A 19,082-nucleotide genomic window follows, 5' to 3' on the forward strand; every position below is an offset into this window, starting at 1 on the left:
AAAATACCCCAAGCTTAGGATACTGCGGCTGTACATGATAATCTAAACGTGAATGTTCTTTATCATCCCCAGCATAATGGTGCTTAATTTGTAGATGTTTTTGGTTCGTGTTCATTTTTATTGGTGACTATTAAAAAATTTTTTTCTGCTAAAGTCAGCAAAAAATGTAATTAAATGGTCCTTTTAATCTACACTTAATTGCTACACTATAGAAGTAATTTCTTCAGTTCTTAAAAATGTATTAAGTTCCTCATCCCTTTCTTCAACTTGTTCTGTTGACCACGGCCACTGTAGAAAATTGCCAAGGGTACAAAATGTATATTATCTGCTTTCTTTCGAGTACTTTCCAGCACTGGTTTGTCATTTGGGGCGTCCAGAGGTGACGCATACAGAACGAGTGTTGCTGGTAACTTTCCTTTGGAGACTAATTGCACTTCTCCCTTAACACACTTTGTTTCCAGAAGCCCCAAGAGCTTGCAGCATGACTCTTTGTAAACCCTATCTCTCACTTTGGCACAGTATTGTGCTGCCATTGTGCTCAGCGGACTTGCTGAAAGATTAATTACAACTGAAGAAATGTATCTTTTAACTGTCTCATTACATAAAGAATTCATAGTGAAGTTAACGTCCGCATAATTTAATGATATACGGATTTTAATTATATAGTACACTGTTAATTGTACAGCTATTTTTAGATCAGGCTACTAACTTGTTCATTTAAATGAATAGCTCATTTGCTTGAGGGACCAAAATATAGGCTTTCTTGAAAACTCAGAGAATTTCAAGACCTCTGTAAAACTATTCTACCCTGGTAGGATATTTTTATGGTATTTGTTCTTAAAATGAGACTGACTTATGTTTTGCCTTCATTGATTAGGTTGTCTGGCACAGAGAATCTTGACCTGTTTTTTTTCCTCTAATTCATAAAGCATTTGAAAGATAGATCTCTGTGTTGGATAATGGGCAGAAATTGAATAGCCGTGTTTTCCTTGAAAGTTGTTGAGATTTTTCTCAGGAGCATTAGACGAAAGTTATTTCTGAATAGAAGTGCTGTCCCTGGCTGTAATTAGTCACATGGGCTTAGTTCCCAGGAAATGTTTCTTTTGCTGGGCTGAAAGTGTGTGAATTTTCATATTTTTTAAGTTACCTTAAAATTGCATCTCTGCTTCCCCATCTGCCCCCTCCTAAAATTTTTAAAAAATCTAAAGTTTATTTTACAGTTCTCATTAGGCTAGGGACCTGCCAAAAAAGGACACACGTTCATGCCCTGCATACTCTCTCCCTTTCCATGCATCCTTCCAATCCCGGGCAGCACTTCTAATGACTTAGAATTAACTGCTTTCTAATTATGCACTGAGGCAGACACCATGATGTGGTATGGGTCTTTGCCAGTTGAAGGAAACACAGGAGATCTAAATGAGCAGGCTACCAGAGGGAATTGTGAGAGAGGCTTCTTGAAGTCATCATCTTGCAAATCAGAGATTTAACCCCTGTCTCATTGAATAATACAAACTTGGTCATACCAGCTGCCACTGTGATATCACCAATATGAGCACCCATTTTTCTTTCTTTTTATAGTCTGTAAGATACTTGTGATCTTGCCAGGTTCGGGGCTACCTCAGGAAATTTTGGTAGGTCTATGCTACATCAGCTTTCTCCCCTGACCTTGAGCTAAGTCTTCTTTTTACCTGTGGCACAACTGACATGCTGGACTCCTGTAAGCTAGGACTAAAGAGCTCAGCTTCATTTTGAGGACATATATTTGTTCTATGAGGAATGCCAAGTACCTTGGAATTTTAATTGCTAATATTTGAATCCGAGGGAGATCTAGGACGGAGGAGGGGATACCAAGGGAAAACTTGAGTTATTCTTAGAAGTACGATGCATTAATCTAGAACAGTTCGGTTCACTTTTGAAGACCATAGGAATGATGCTAGAGAAAGATTAGGCTGATAATTTTGATCCTAAACTGGCCAAGTTTGTATCGAGGTTCTACCAGTAATCAGGAGTGGGACTTTGGGGAAGTTACTCAAATTCCTCATGCCTTGGGTGCACCTGGGTGGCTCATTCAGCTAAGCATCTGCCTCTGGCTCAGGTCAGGATCCTATGGTCCTGAGATAGAGCCCCACATCAGGCTCCCTGCTCAGCAGGGAGTCTGCTTCTCCCCCCTCCAATTGTGCTCTCTCTCTCGCTCACACACTCTCTCTCTCTCAAATAAATAAAATCCTTAAATTCCTCCTGCCTTAATTTCTTTGTTCCCAAGATCAGGATAGCCACCTTGCAGGTATATTCTGGGAATACAATGAGTTAATACATGTGAAGAGTTTAGGATGGTTCCTAGCACATAGTAAATACTCAGTAAATGCTAGCTGTTATTCCTTTTTAGAAGTGGAAACTTGCTGTAGGGTAGACTAAATGCTACCACCCCACCTTCCTGAATGCTCTGCTGACTTTGTACAAATGTTAAACTAGTGTTTCTGAAACTTTAGAACCTTGGGTACATGATAGTTTTTCCCTATCTCCATTGTCCCCCATATACTAATAATAAATATACTATATTTGCTTGAGAAATTTTAAAGTGTCATTTAGTTAATTCTGTTTTAGAAAGGAAATTATCTTCACCTTACACGATAAACTAGAATTTCTTTCCATAAATAGAAAGTACTTATAAAAAGTAATACATAACTGCTAAAGAAAAAAAAAATGTTTTGTGTGCTCAGAAAGTCACTTCATGTGCCTATGCCAACATTAAGTACTGTCCTCTTTGGGAGATGTGGCATTAGATGTTGTCAACATTTAAAGACTCATTATGTCCTACATCCTCTTAGTCTTCATTTTCTGAAAACAATATATGTATATATATTTTTAAAGACGTAGTCATCTATGATGAGAAAAGTTCAAATTAAGTCATATCTATTTGACTACCTAAATATTGAGATAACAGTAGGGAATACAGGCAGGACTTGGATTTTGAGTAGTTTATTAGTAATTCATTCATCTATTTGTTAAGTAACTATTTTGTGCAGAGTGACCTTGAGGTGATAAGAGAGAAATATGTCTACTGGTAAGCAGCTTGCCAAATATCCTGACACAAACAGTTCCTTAGTCCTCCATAGGAACAGTTCTCAGAGGGGGTGATGTTGCATTAGCAGACATATAGTAGACCTGTGGCATTAAAATTTCATGGGGGGACATTAGGAAAAAATGTCTAAAAAATCTCCTTCAGTGGGCTGTGATGAAAGAAATGGTTAAGCAAAGTTTATATAGACCAAATAAGCGTAGGACCACTGAAACCGAAGCTTGAAATCTGAAACCTTCTAGCTTTGGAACTGGTAATAAACTTGTAAGAATTATCTCTTATCTTCTTGGGGGTAACCACAGGGTGAGCCTAACCCTCCATGGAAAAGCCCCCATATATTTAAAGATAACATTGAGGAAATAAGACATAATTTTTTTTAATATTGTGCCGAATGTTCCTTTTTCCTTCAGATTTTTTTTTTTTTTAAGTAGGTGATGGTTTCACATCTTGGCATCTGGATCAATTTTATGTCAGCAGATGACAAAGTAATATTTAATCAAGTGCCAAATGACTGGTAGACAATATGAGTTCTCCCCCCAGTAGGAAGAAGGGGAGAGCAACTAGATTGGAAACATAGGAGAAATTCTGCTGGAGGAGATGAGACTCGAACTGGGCTTTGAAGTTTTGGCTGAAGGAGAGTAAAGAAAGAACCTTCTAGGCTTGGAGGATGGAATTGGGGGTGGCTGGGTAGGAGGATGGGGTTAAGTATATTCCTGGCATTAACCAGGTGTTTAATAAATATCTGTTGAGTGTTTGTTTGTGGAATAAGAGTTGATGGTGTATAGTGGCTCTACATCTACAGATTGCCTTGACACGGTCTGATCAGTGTGAATACCCATGCTTGGGAGACCTCTTCCTCTTGTCCTTAGATAATACTTTTTTTCTGTGTTTACTGCAGTTGAAGTTATTTCTTACACGATTATGTGCCAGTTAGAGAGGAGAATTTAATTTGCCCCTGTAAGATTCCCTCATGTTAAAAGATACTGCTTATTTAGATTGTCAGATGGTTTCATACTGCTTTAGAGATCACTCCTGTGCAGTGGGATAGCTAGTGGGCTGCCTGGAATCTTTGAGAAATAGTTCGAACTGCAAAAGTAAGTAAGCTCCTGTAGGCCACTGGAGATATTGAAAATGTCCGGAAAAGACATTGGAAGGTCAGCTCCCGTGGAGATGTAACTTGGGGCCTTTCTGACCTTGATGTCCAAAGGCCTTAAACCAGCGTTTGAAGGGAAGATTAAATTCTAGCGGGTACTTTGGGCTTAGCTGGAGCTCAGGCTCTGCAGGAGCCACATGAAAAGGCAAGAAGACTCTTGGTGTTCTTTGGAAGCAGCTGCCTTCCCCCACCAGCTGTTCACCTGCACAGACTGTTTTTTGTTCTTGGAGGGAGAACTAGGTTCTAACACAACCATCTGTCTGAGTATGTATTTCCCTCAGAATGGTCCATCTCATCTTTTTCCCAATACTGTCCATCTCTCACTTCATTCCTTTTTCTCTTCTGACTGCTCCATCCCGTACACAGGCAGCCCCACGCTGGATCTCCTGTCGTGTTTAAGCCCATTTGTGACCTTGGATGAGGGGTCCCTACTAGATATGGTCTAGTCTTTGTTTCAGCTTGGGTATAACCTTGTCAAAAGGCACTCTCTGCAGCAAGGCAGGATTTCCAGGGACCTTAAACAGCCTAGAGGATCCAGCTGCTTATTTGTCCCAATTTCTTTCAGCAATAGCTGGCTACTTATTTGAGCTTACACCAAAGAAAGGAAGAGTCATAGAAATGGGTGTGAAAGTGATTTGGGGGCAATTCTCTACTTGCTTGATTGCTAGTGCTTGAGATAAGGGAAATCCCCCTTTATATGGTTATAGACAAGATTTAAAATACAATCCCCAAACCCCCCCCTCCCACCCCCATCCCCCCACCCCCCCCCCAACCTCCCCATTCCCCACCACCGGAGTGATACAGCACAGTATGCTAATACACACGAATGTGTAAAGGACTTCTCCCAGGTTCTTCCCAGGGAACAGATGGCATGAGGCATTGTATGCTGACTGCCACGAGGGCGTGGCAGGGGTGGCAGGTAGGAAGGGAGAATCTGGCATTGTCAGATTCCCTTCTGGCTGTCTCCCCAAGTCTGTGGCAATTACATACTTCTCACAAAGTCTTTGTTCTTCTACCCTCTTGACAAGAGGAGGTAATAAGTGATACATGTATGGATAATGCACACTGTGCTCTAAGGACAGCCAAAGCAACAAGGTAACAACTTCAGCTGCCCAAATCTGAAAGAAACAGCATGTTAAATGCTCTTCCTGGGTTATTTTATTTCATCTTCACAACAGCCTTGCCAAGTAAGTACCAGTGTTCTGCTCTTTGACAGAGGAGGGGACTGAGTGTCACAGACATGAATTAGCTTGTTGAGATGACAGGGCTAGTGGGTGGAAGAGCCAGGCCTCAAACCAAGTCTGCCTGATTCTAGGCTCAGCTCATAACCCCTGCTCCATGCTGCCTCTCCCTTTGAAAGTATTGGACGGCATAGCTTTCCAAGTTCACCTTTCCTTTAGAAGGCACATTTATCCTCTTTTGAGGAATATGTAAATAAACATGGTCTTGAGTGACGTACAGGTCATAAGGAACTGTAAAGTGCTTCCTGGTTCTTTGGGGTGTTTGTTCTTGGAACCCCCTTCAAGGGGAAGTTCACGCAGACCTTGGAGAGGCCCTCCTGGAAAGGAATCAGGGTCCTTTACCCACTGTTCCCACTGTGGTGGAAGCAAGCGCAGATTTGCCAGAAATGTAAGTGAGTCATGATGAAAGTGAGCCCTCCAGCACTCAGGTAATCCACTCCAGGTAATGTCACGCAAAGACAGGCTATCTCCCTTAACCTAGCCTAAACTGCCAAATCATGAGCATGTTAAGAAGTTATTGTGTAAGCCTCCCCCCTCCAAAAAAAAACAATGAGTTTATATTTGAGAGTTTAATAGAACTGATTCTGAAACCCACAGAAACTTGCTAAGCTTGATAAGCACAGTGTCTCAGCCTGTGACACAGCAGCAGTCTTTGGAGGATTCAGGGTAACAATTCATTTCCTAGCCACCAGTGAAGCTTCTCCCATTTGCTGGCCCAGGCAGACCCTATGCAGCAGAGAGGACTTTGGCCCCTTTACAACCCACCCCCTTTTGGTCACATGCCCTTCTCTCTATTGTTTGTGGCTCCAGTTTCTTAGAAGGACCTTCTCTTGATATATTTAAATAACTTGAATTCCACAAAAATTAACCAAGGAAACAAGCTTTCTCTTGAATTTCTAACTAAAAGGTTTCCAAAATTTTCAGCAACATAGCAGAATGAGCTTTTATTGATGGTCTTTGTTTCCACAACAAAAATACAGAAATGATAGAAAAAAGAAACAAATAAAAATCTTTTAAAATACAAAACCAATGTTAAATAAAAGGAATTCAGTCTCTGGGGGCAAGGAATGAAGAGAGAATGTATGGTTAGATTGGTAAACAGGGGCTCTCACTTTGTAGATCCACAAGGATTTTTAGCTTTAGATATGGACATGAGGAGTTGGGGCCAGGATTTTTAACTTCCTGAAGGGAAGGACAGGCAACCAGGTGATGGAGGTGAGCCTCCACATATAGCCCAAACCATGAGAAGAGGACTGGGAAAACTCCACTTGCCCGGAGAAAATAGCAAGGAAGCTTGCTTCCTGTATATGGTCTTGAGTTGTGGGGTATTTGGAGACTGAAACTAGAAATAGACCAGCACCATTTGTGGATCTGAGTCCAAATTTGCACTCTTGTTTATACTGCTGGAAACCCACGTTAAGAAATTAACAATAAAACTGGTCTCTGCAAAAGAGAACATGAAACTTATCTGTCATGGTTATTTCCACAGTGCAGGTCAAACAATTTTTGCTGAAATTAAGTCCACAGTAAAAATTTACCAACCAAGTGAGAAAACCACCATCAGAGGGAAGATGAGTACATAGGCAGGTAGGCACATAGATAGAGAAATTGCATCACATGAACTGGAAATGAGAAAATGAATATAATAGAAGTTAAATGATGATGTTTTAAAACATAAAAATTATACATACTGATCTAATAAACGAGGATAAGTGAAATAATAGAATATAGTATAAAAAAGAGCAGACAGATTTGAGAAAGACAATAAAATTTAGAAATGATATAATTATGATTAAAGTTAAAAACTCGTTAGATGAGGGATGCCTGGGTGGTGCAGGCCTTCAGGTTCCGTGCCCAGCATGGACTCTGCTTGAGATCCTCTCTCTTGCTCTTCCTCTGCCCCTTCTGCTTGTGTGCATGCTCTCTCACTCTCTCTCTGAAATAAGTAAATAAATCTTGAAAAAAAAATTCATTAGATGAGTGAAGTGTCAGAAGAATTAGATTAAAACAAAAGTTAGTAAATTTTAGGATGGCTCTAAGGAAAGCACCTTTAGTATATAACACAAGAGATGAATAGAGAGGAAATATAAACACTTTATACCAGTATGTAACATAGGGGATAGTAATAAGGCCTTCTAATAGATGTCTAATATAAGAGTGCCTGAAGAAGAGAATGGAGGCCAACGCTATAGTGGGTCAAAACTTTTCAAACTGGTTAAAGGCATGTATCCTTAGGTTCATAAAACAGCTAATTCCAGGCAGGCTAAATTAAAAGAGCCATACCCAGGCACCTAGTGATGAAACTATTGAATATTGAAGAAAACTCTAAAAGGAACCAAAGATAAATGACAAATTATTTCTATAGGGATTGTTATTAGATTGACAATAGAGTTCTTAGCAATAATAGATATCAAGAGACAGTGGAATCTTATCTTCAAGTGGTTGAAATAAAAGGACTCTTTGCTTATAATTCTATACCCAGCTATATTATCATTCAAAAGTGAGAACTAAGTTATTTTCAGGCAAGATAAGACTAAGACATTTTACTACTCAGTGGTCCCATCTGAAAGAACTAATACACAGGTGCTTTAATAACAAGGATAATGAATCTAAAACTAGAGAACAGAATTCAGAAAGCAGTACTGAAGGAGGAAATTGGCAAACATGTTCATAAATCTAAGTATTGAACATTTTAAAGAATAGAAACTATATTAGAGTGCAAAGCCAGTTGTGTGTGTGTGTGTGTGTGTGTGTGCGCGCGCGCACGCGCACGTGTGTGTGTATGGGGAGGAAGAGATTTATTATAAGGAATACGCTCACATGATTATAGAGATTGAAAGTCCCAAGCGCTACAGTGGGCAAGCTAGAGTCTCAGAAGAGCCAGTGATATAGGTCCAGTCAAAAGGTCTACAGGCTTGAGATCCAGGAGGAGCCAATATTTTAGTTTGAGTCCAGAGGATATTCCAGATTGAAGGTAGTCAAGCAGGGAAACTAGTCTTCTACTCAGTGTTTTATGTTCTAGTCAGATCTTCATCTGATTAAATGAGACCCATCCATATTTGTGAGGGCAGTCTATCTTACTCCAATTCAAATGTGAATCTTATCCAGAAACACCCTCACAGACGTATCCAGAACAATGTTTGGTCAAAAGTCTGGGTACCTTGTGGCCCAGCCAAGTTGACATAAAATTAACCATCATAGAAACTAAGAAATCATGTTTACAAACAGGGTGGTTGAACAAAAATAATAGACAGAATAACATGGAGGCTGATGGGAAAGAGGGGGTTTCCTGATTAGAGGGAGTGCATTCTAAATTTCTTAGGTAGCTTGCCCTTGAACAACATGGGTCTAAACTGCATGGGTCCACTTATATGTGGATTTTTCTTATGCATACACATACAGCGCAGTACTATTTTTATAAACACAGGAGAGTATTTTCTCTTCCTTATGATTTTCTTAATAACATTTTCTTTTCTTTAGCTTTATTGTAAGAATATAGTATATAATAACATATAAAATATGTGTTAATTGACTGTTTATGTTTTCAATAAGGCTTCCTGTCAACAGAAGGCTGTTAGTAGCTAAATTTTAGGAAGTCAAAATTTATATGTGGTATTGTTGACCACCGAGGGGATTGGTGCCCGTAACCCCCCATGTTATAAAGGGTCAACTGTGCTTAGAGTTACAAAGGAGATATGATTAGATTGGATATGGGTTCATTTAAAATTAATTAAAAATTGATAATACAGAAGATTTGGGGCACCTGGGTGGCTCTGTCAATTGGGCATCCAACTCTTGATTTTGGCTCAGTCACGATCTCAGGGTCATGAGATCAAGCCCTATGTCGGACTCCGTGCTCAGTGGGGCGTCTGCTTGAGATTCTCCCTTTTCCTCTACCCCTTCCCTCCCTCTCTCTCTTGCTTTCTTTCTCTCTGTCAAATAAATAAATCTTAAAAAAAAAGAATATAGAATATTTTAATAATCCAATTAAAAGTCTTGACCTAATAGACGTACCTGAATCCCATACCTCAAAAATAGGAGATTTAGTATTTTTAAGACATGTAAAGTATTTATAAAAGTTGATTGCATATGAAAACACCAATGAAAGTCAAATAGATACCCTCAAATTAATATAAGCATCACACACTTTGACCAATATGATCAAATTAAAAATTTGAAATAAATTTTTAAATAATTTATGGATCAAAGATTAAATCATAATGGAAACTATAAAATATTTATAAGTAAATGAGAACACTTGTGGCATATAGCTAAAGCAGAATTTAGAGGAAAAATTATAGCCTTAAAAAATATATGTTGAAATAAACGATTGAAAATTTAAGTAATAAAGATAGTAAGTTTATAAAAGAATAATACAACAAACTTGAAGTGGAAAACCAGAATGCTGACAAAAGGATAAATTAAATGAAATTGGAAGGAACGAAGCAGTAGAGAAAAACAAAACCAAAATTTAATTCCTTAAAAATACTAGTAAAATGAACCAACCTTTAGCAAGACTGATTTTAAAAGTTTACACAAATTAATATTAGACTACCTAAAGTAAATTTAATTGAAGATACAGACATTAAGTTAGAGTGGCAGGGGCATGGATTTTATTACTTTAGGCTCTTGAAATATTTCACAGAAAGCAGATCGTAATCATAGGCATTATGCTTTGGTCCAGGCATTGCCTATTGCCTCTCCTCCATAACATGCTTTAACAGGGACCAGTTCTCCCCATCCTTGTGCACGCAGCTCCAAGTGACTGGTGCGTTCCTGCTTGGTAGAAAGTTGACATTCCAACAGTTGAAGCAGTGCAATAGTTACGAAAACCTTGAAATCAAAAGGATGGAATGCATCTAGCAAAGGTTAGGGAGAATAAGTCTCCTGTCCGCATATGGTCAAAAAAGATGGATGCAAGTTGGCCATAGGTAGTAGCTGGCGAAGAGACATCTTACTTAGGAAGGATACCAGCTTTCTTGAGCCCTTCTTATTCCTAGCCATCCCAAGATTGTCCAGCTGCCTTTCCTTACCTGGTTGATACTGTTCATCCCTTTGGCAGCTTTTAGCTTCAGAATATATGTGTAAAATTAAGTTTGCACTCTGGCTTGACCTGAGACACAGACATACTTCTGTGAAGCCGAAGTCCTAAAACCCACAAACAGAAGGCATGCACATCCTGGGTCTGTAGCCAAGGCCACAAATCCCTATTTATTATCATTTTCTTGCTCTAGAAAATGGCAGGTTGCAAGAAAGGAAAAAATATTTTGTTGAGTTTAAAATGAATTTGGATTCAATATATAGTTTTTACTCTTCCATTTTAAGTGATTGACTTGTTCTCACAAGCTTCTCTGATTTGAATAGTGTTCTATTCAATATATTCAGATTATTTTTTTAAAAAGTATGTTGGCTATGATTCTTAATTCTGAAACACAGTATTCAAAAATTTATATTGTGAGGAAAATTAAGATGTCATTCGTTTCTTTTTTCTGTAATATTTCTTTTTCTTTCCTCACAAAATAAGTGATCCCATCTTCTTACGTTCTAGAGTCTTGTCCTTCCTCTATTTTAAAAAGAGCCTTTGCGGGGCTCCTGGGTGGCTCAGTGGGTTAAGCCGCTGCCCTCGGCTCAGCTCATGATCCCAGGTCCTGGGTTCAAGCCCCACATCGGGCTTTCTGCTCAGCAGGGAGCCTGCTTCCTCCTCTCTCTCTGCCTGCCTCTCTGCCTACTTGTGATTTCTCTGTCAAATAAATAAATAAAATCTTTAAAAATAAAATAAAATAAAATAAAAAGAACCTTTGCGTGGGGGGCACGTGGGTAATTCTCAGTAGGTTGAGCGTCTGCCTTCAGCTCAGGTCATGATCTCAGGGTCCTGGGATCAAGCCCAATCGCATCGGGCTCTCTGCTCAATGGGTAGTCTTCTCCCTCTGTGCTCTCTTTCTCTTTCAAATAAAATAAAATCATAAAAAAATAAAATAAAAAATAAACAAAGAGCCTTCGGGAGTGCCTGGCTGGCTCAGTCAGCAGAGTGTGCAACTCTTGATCTCAGGGTCATGAATTTGAGCCCCACACTGGGTTTAGAGAGTACTCAAAATCTTTAAAAAACAAAAAAAAAAAAGAGAGCCTTTGATCTGTGATTTGCAGTGAGTTATCTTATAGTTTGATTCTTACTATTACTTAAACTTTAACAAAATCAATAACAAAATAGCCGTTGTAGTTGTTTTCTGTAGAGACTCACACAAGAACCGTTATAGGTAGTCTGCTCAGATAATATGGTCATTTTCTACAGAAGAAGGTAGTGAATCTGAGAGGTGCCATCTTCCATAAATTTGCCCTGGTTGCAAAGCTGGTTGTAGACCTAGGCCTGGAAAGTATTTCTCTCGCAAGGATGTTCTTTTTGGGATCCCAGATATGGCTTCCACATTAGCAGAACAAACACATGGCTACAAACAGCTTAGTACATAAGTGTGGCTATACTCATGCAGAATAGGAAATAGTTAAAGAATAGGAAATAATTAAAGTAAGTATACTGCATTTTTTCTTTGTGGATTCAGTACTGTGCTTAAGTGAAAAAGATGTAATTTCCCTATTTCTTTACACGGTATTTGCTAACATTTATCATATCTGTCAGTGATCTTATGGTACCGAACTTGATAAAGAACATAATAATATTAAAAAAAAAAAATCACCTCAACATGAATGAAGCTGATCCATGGTCTGTGTTCATTCCGTTAACTAGGTAATTATCCAATAGGTACTTTAGTTTGTGTTTGTGTGGATAAACCCTAAGCCATTTTGCTGAATGTTTGAGAATGATTCTCTTGGAGGACTTGGAAGAATTGAATCCTAGGCAGCACTAGACTTAGCTTTAATTGAGAGACTTGTCTTCCTCCTGTGCAAAGGAAGAGGAGTTCTGGTTACTTTGGCTTCCACGTGCCTACAGAAAACAGCAAGGCCAGCTAAGTGTGTGATCTGATACAGCATTCTTCATTAGATGCCTCCCCTAACCTCTGCTTCTATAGGTTTTCCTGGGGTAAGATCTATTTAATTTACAATGGGCTACAAGGAAGCATATTTGAGGACAAAAATTCATATATAAATAATTTTTTTTTTTCTTGCTTAAGATTCCCTCACTGGTTAATCAACTTTACCTACTCTCCTTATCTGTGAAATGGATGCAGCTTTTTATGGCAGTTGATGAGAATTATTTTAGAAAGGTTTAGAATTCAGAGATGCTTTCTTGGCTAAAAGTTATTTTTATCAATGTCATTGAAGTCTGACCTGCTTTCACTAAGCTCTCCAGATACATATGCTTGGTTATAAAATACTTAAACGCACAAGGTAAATACTTCTTTTCTGATTGTTCTTGCAGTGTCATTTTTCCCCAAGCAGGCTTTTCCAAAGCTAATTTATCTGCAAAGAGACATATGCTTTAGGTCTGTACTTGTTAATTTACCTTGGAAAAATTAGGTCATCTTCAAAGCTGGCAGTGTGGCTTATAAACTTGGCAAATTGTCTAATTAAAAGCTTCTCTTAGATTAAAAAAAAAAAGGAAAAAATTATTAGTATCGGTAATGTTTTCCTTTTCGTGGTTTGTGTACATATAGGTATATGTCACTCCTCATGTTGCCCTAAAAGTATGTTGACTGTTAACAGTTCATCTCTTCTCTTCTACAGCTTCCAAGTCTGTTATAAACAGTATGCTACGGGACCCTTCTCAGATTCCAGATGGAGTTCTAGCAAATCAGGTCTATCAGGTATTAATCACAGCTGTCTATTTTCAGTGGCAGTGCTATCTGCCTAGCAGAGTAAAGGATTTTAAACCTCATTTAATTACTGTCATCATAAACTATCACTGAGGTCAGGGTGCACCATAAATGGCAATGCAATATTTGCGAGAAGAGCATTTCACTTTTTAATAGCTTGCTTTTATAGTGAATCAAAAGCATGTGATTTTTGTTTTCTGTGATTAAATCTTAACAGCCTTTTGATAGCTTTTTGTTTTTGTTTTTGTTTTCTAAAGAAAAGTAATTACTGCTTTTAGGACAGTAGTTTATGGAGCCGTTTTGTAGTCACCCCAGACCCCTTCTCTGTTTTGTCTGCAGTGCATCGTGAACGACTGCTGTTATGGACCACTGGTGGACTGCATCAAACAGTATCCTTTCCCATAAAATTTTAGGTGCACAATTGACGAGCTCAGACTCAGTGGAGAAAATGTGTCTAGCTTTAACCTGACATAAAGTTCTGCTTCACAAAACACATTTCATACTCTCCTACTTTACATTCAGTCAGCTGGAGGGTCACTGCAGACCATCCTTTCCTTCAGCTTAAGGAAAATCGGATGGGCCACGGGAGGCTGTCGGCTTGGCTGTTCTGTGCACAGGCTTAGCTCAAACTGCCGGAGTTTGAGAGAGTTTAAAGGTACAGTCATTGGGCACATAACTTACTGTCTGTGAGTGTAGCTCACCAATTCAATGAACATTAAAAAAAAAAAAAAGAGAGAGAGAGAAATCTGTATTTAAAATGAGCCAAATTCAGTTGGGTTTCCTAGAATAAATTTAGAGCCTGGAGTTCAAGGATGATGTGATTAAAATGCCACGCCGACCATCGCATCAGAAAGGGCAGTAGATTCTTGTTGCTTAAGTGCTGATTACAATCCACACTGCCATTTGGATCCCTAATAAACAATTTTAGAGAAACCAAGCTAATTTTTCCCTCTGGACTGAATTTAAGGCTATGAAAACAGATGTCCAGTCATTCTTCATTAAAGACATTGAGATTACCAAAGAGTTAATGCTTCTTTCTTGAAACAGGATTTGAGCAGTCACTACTTTATGAAGGAGGATGTGCTTCATTCATACATTTAGTAGTATTATGGCAATAATTTGATAATCCTGGGTGAAAAATGCTATTTAAAGGGCCAATAACTATTAATTTTTTTAATGGAAATTATCTTCCACCTGAGTCCACGAGTCTTGCATTTCTTAATACTGTAACAGCCTTCCTGATAGACGTTTTGTGAGTGTGGGTAGCACTGTGACCCATATCAGACTCAGGGCTACCAATCTGGAAGCTTTCTGTTGAAAGCCTTTTTTCCTGAAAGTCAAGTGTGTATGTGTGTGTGTGTGTGTGTGTGTGTGTGTGTGTGTGTGTGTTTATCCCACCTTGTTTTCACAAAGGCTTAGAGTCTGAAATTTTTGTAAGGAAACTCACTCATTTTCTTTTTTATAAAGTTAACCTTTGAAAAAATAATCTCTTAGCAGAGCCCTCTTATAAGAATATTCACTACCTAAGTTAAAGCCCTTTGCATATTTATCCTTCAAATCTGTTCCCCCCAATGTAGTTTAAATTAATAAAATCACAGCACTGTCATAAGCTTGCCTTTTTATTAAACCAAATTGAAACCATGCTTCTATTTTCAGTATAAAATTAATGATAGCGTTAGAAATTGTAGGAGTGCCAACCTCATGTTTCTACAGTGATAAAGTTTAGCACATTTGTATAACAACTAACACCATCAGAGTATCTGGGGCGGAATTACATGTTAATTTTAAAGCACATAAAATAGTTAAAAATCAATTTAAAGTTAAGGTTTTAAAAGCATAATGTCTTTTGAAGGATTGCATATTGATTTTAAATATAACTATCTAATTATATATGCATGGACTAAAGTATGAAGTCAACTGCTTTGTAAATGCCGGGAGGCTATTTTTCAGTAATAGTTGAGATGCTTACGGGAAACTAGATTGCTGTATTGCTGGCTAAGAAAATGGCTTGTGAGGTTATTTACAAGTTTTGCCCCATGGTCACTGCCATACATCAATAATAGGTATTATTATAGACAAAGTCTAAGTGTTTTCTGCTTACAGAGCATTATAAATTCTGTTCAGAGTATTTTCTTTACATTTTTGCCATCATTCATTTTCCTTTTTTGGCTGTGTTATTGCCGGTAGAATTTAATGTAGTACATGATTTCAATTGATAAAGCTAATGATGTATGTCTATAAATTGCATTCACTGACTAGATTATAATTTTGCAGTTCCATTATGCCTATTGCCGGTAAAATTACTGTTTTTATAAGCTTTGTGTTCTAAACCTTGTATTTTATATATGTTTATATCAAGCAAAGAATAATCAAGAAGTATGTCTTTCCCAAATTTCAAATTGGTGATTGCTTTTACCATGCAGAATAAAACAAGCTGGGAAATTTATAGAGAACCAATTTTATTTTTGTACTGAGGTAGTAGTAGTTTCATATAATGTAAATATACTTGGATAGATGTTTCCTAGATGGATCCACAGGAATTATTTTATTTCACACTGAATAAAAATTAGTAGTTTTCCATGTGAGTGAAAATGCTATTTGTGTGTTGTTCTGATAATTTAGTAATGTTTACATGGCTTACTGTTGGTAAATTACATCATTTTGTAAGAAAGAAAGTACACATTTAGTAAATAGAATAGGTGCAAAAATCTTTTTACTCCAATATGAAAATGTTACATGTAGACATTTGTGTAAGTAGAATAAAGGAAATTGGTCATTTACAAATAAGACACCATGGAAAGCATAGTAGCTAAGTGAATATAAATTGTCATTGTGCTTTCTTTTTCTTTTCGTGTCTCCAACATTTTTTCCTGCATAGCCATGACCATCCACACCCCTCCTTCCACAAATAGAGCCACTGACACAAAAGGTGTGAGAAAGCAGCCACCTCAACTTTCCCAAGTGTGACTCTAGGACACAGCTATTACACAAAACCTAAACAGAGTAGCAAGGAAAGATAATGATGCAGGAAGCTTAAAATGCTGTGGGTTTCATTTCTGTACCATCAGTAACCTCAGTTTCATGATTCAACATTTTAGATGTAAATAATTTACAACAATAAAAGTGAGAGCACATTTATGTGGATTAGAAGTAAATAATTTAGTTCTAACATGTGGGTTGCCCCTAATAATGAGAGACCGTTGAGACGTATTCATCAGATGTCTTCAGTGGACTATACAAATATATGAAATTTTGTGATTTGAAAAGTTTTGTTCCTTTATTCTGTTTCCAATTAGAAATTAAATAAACACAGCCATGTGCATGGTGAGGGGAGGAGACAACAGAAGGAGAAATTACAATGATGAAGACTTGGGGCTCATTTTGAGCCCCAAGTGGACATGAGTGGCCACATCTCTCAAATTATTATTTAAATGATATTCACCTGTATGATAAAGGGCAGATAGTGCTCTAGGAATTTTTTAAACAAATAATGCATACATTTTGTTTCATTTAAATTGCCCTCTTGGAATGCATGATCAGAATTAGAGTCTCTGGTAAGCTGAGGAGTTACACGACCAGGTTGACATTATCCAGTGAGGAATCGGATAAATAATATCAAATGCTTTTGACAGAATCGAGTACCAGCATAGGATAATGCTCTTTTTCAAACTTTGTGCAGTCTCATCCTTTTGGAAAATAGAGCAGAATTCCCAGTCCTATTCCTGATGTAATTATTTGCCAGCCTTCTTGAACCTTGCTTTCTGTGATTATAAAAATGGGACTAATAATAGTACCTATTCATGTGGTGGTGGTGAAGATTAAATAAGATGGCACCCCACGTGGAAATGCAAATCAAAACTACAATGAGATGTCATTTCACATCTGTCAGAATGGCTAAAATCCACAACACAAGAAACAGGTGATGGCGAGGATGTGGAGAAAAAGGAACCCTCTTGCCCTGTTGATGGGAATGAAACTGTTGTAGTGGAAGACAGTATGGAGGTTTCTCAAAAAGTTAAAAATAGGACCACCCTATGATCCAGTGTTCACACTACTGAGTCTTTACCCCCAAAATACAGAAACACTAATTCAAAGGGATACTTAAACCCCTATGTTTATGTAGCATTATTTACAATAGCCAAGATATGGACGTAGCCCAAGTGTCCATTGATAGATGGAGGAATAAGATGTAGTGTATGTACACACACATACATACACACAATGGAATATTATTCAGCCATAAAAAGAATGAAATATTGCCATTTACAATGATATGGATGGATCTAGAGAGTATATTGCTAAGTGAAATAAGCCAGTCAGAGACAAATACCATATTTCATTCATATATGAAATTTAAGAAACAAAAGAGCAAAGGAAAAAAAAAAAGAGAGACAAACCAAGAAACAAGACTCTTGACTATAGAGACCAAACTAATGGCTACCAGAAGGGAGGTAGGTGGGAGGATGGGTGAAATAGGTGATGGGGATCGTGGAGTGCACTGGTGATGACCACTGGGTGATGTATGGAAGTGTTGGATCACCATATTGTACACCTGAACCTAATATATCACTAAGTATTTTAACTATACTGGGATGACAATTTTTTAAAAATTAAAAAAAAGAAATGATAGGCTGGGATGGTAGCAGAGGAAGTAGTAAAAATTTGGGGACTGATGCATTTAGTTGTAAGTTGACATCAACAAGAGTTGCCCATGTATTGAAAGGAGTGTGGGAGCAAAGTTGGCGTCAAGGACTCCTGCATTCTGGTTTGAAGAGCATGGAGTTGTCAGTAACTAAGACGGTAATGAAACAAATGGCATGTGCATGGGTGAGCAGCAGAATATAATGAATCTGTGAAACTATAACAGTAAAATAACCAAAGTTTATTGAGGACTTATAAAAAAAAAATTAAACCCCAAGTGTTTAACACAAAGGCTTAGTGTTACAGTATTTAAGAAATATTAGCTAATAGCAATTATTATTTTTTTAATTATTAAATTTATTATTTAATAAATAAATTATTAAAATTATTATTTTTGCATAATTAAATTTAGTACTTTTCAGGAAGTTGTATGGAGGTCATACAAAAGGCTTTGTTGTGTTCCAGTCCTCTGCTTGGCACACTTGAACCATATGACTGTGTATGCATTCCTTTCTAAGCCTTGGTTTCCTCATCTGTAAAATAAGGATGATAATAACTACGGAAGAAATAACATACATAAAGTACTTAACCCAGTACATAACTCATAGTAATCATGCCAAGACTTTACATGTTCCTGTACATATCTATTTCTACCCATAGGACAATGTGTGTGCACGAGGAAGACTTGAAGCGTCCTCTGCACCCACACGCCCAACACACAGTCCTTTGCAACATGCAGTATTTTCCTGCAGGGTGCCTGGAATTCTCAGCAAGTCAGCTATTTGGCTTCCCACATCACAGAGCATCACCAACCGAAGGCTGCAAGTGGGACGGAATCTAGAAATGCTGGCTCTGGAACAAGTATGGATTCTTAGACGATTTAAAGAACTCTGGAAGATTGGAAACTCCTTTAAGGCAAAGCCTAGCTGGTATTCTTTGCTGCTCTTAGTTAGTGCTTAATAAATGTACTAGTTGAATTGAGGGATTTTAATATAGTACAAAGGACGTTTAAAATGACTCCCCCTCCTTTCAAACGAATATAAGGTACACATCCCTTTACAAATCTTTAGTTGCCCAAATGCATGTAAACATTACAGAAATAGGAAAATTCCAATGAATCATTTAAATGAGGCATGCATGAAATCTCATTCCTCAGAGATGTGGGGTAACAGTGGCAATAGTTGCTATGATTACTCTATTTT

The 19,082-nt window shown here is 37.8% G+C and overlaps 1 protein-coding gene across 5 annotated transcripts in view; it reads left to right on the forward strand.

Moving 5' to 3' along the window:
* Positions 1 to 19,082, forward strand: part of CDIN1 (CDAN1 interacting nuclease 1) — a 219,400-nt gene that overhangs the window by 78,893 nt on the left and 121,425 nt on the right. For all 5 annotated transcript variants that reach the window (XM_047737743.1, XM_047737744.1, XM_047737741.1 and 2 more), the window contains exons 6-7: positions 13,151 to 13,230; positions 13,579 to 13,628. In XM_047737743.1, the coding sequence (XP_047593699.1) occupies positions 13,151 to 13,230; positions 13,579 to 13,628 (130 nt within the window). The remainder of the gene's footprint in view (positions 1 to 13,150; positions 13,231 to 13,578; positions 13,629 to 19,082) is intronic.

This window comes from Lutra lutra, chromosome 7 (assembly GCF_902655055.1).
Source record: "Lutra lutra chromosome 7, mLutLut1.2, whole genome shotgun sequence".
NCBI lineage: Eukaryota > Metazoa > Chordata > Mammalia > Carnivora > Mustelidae > Lutra > Lutra lutra.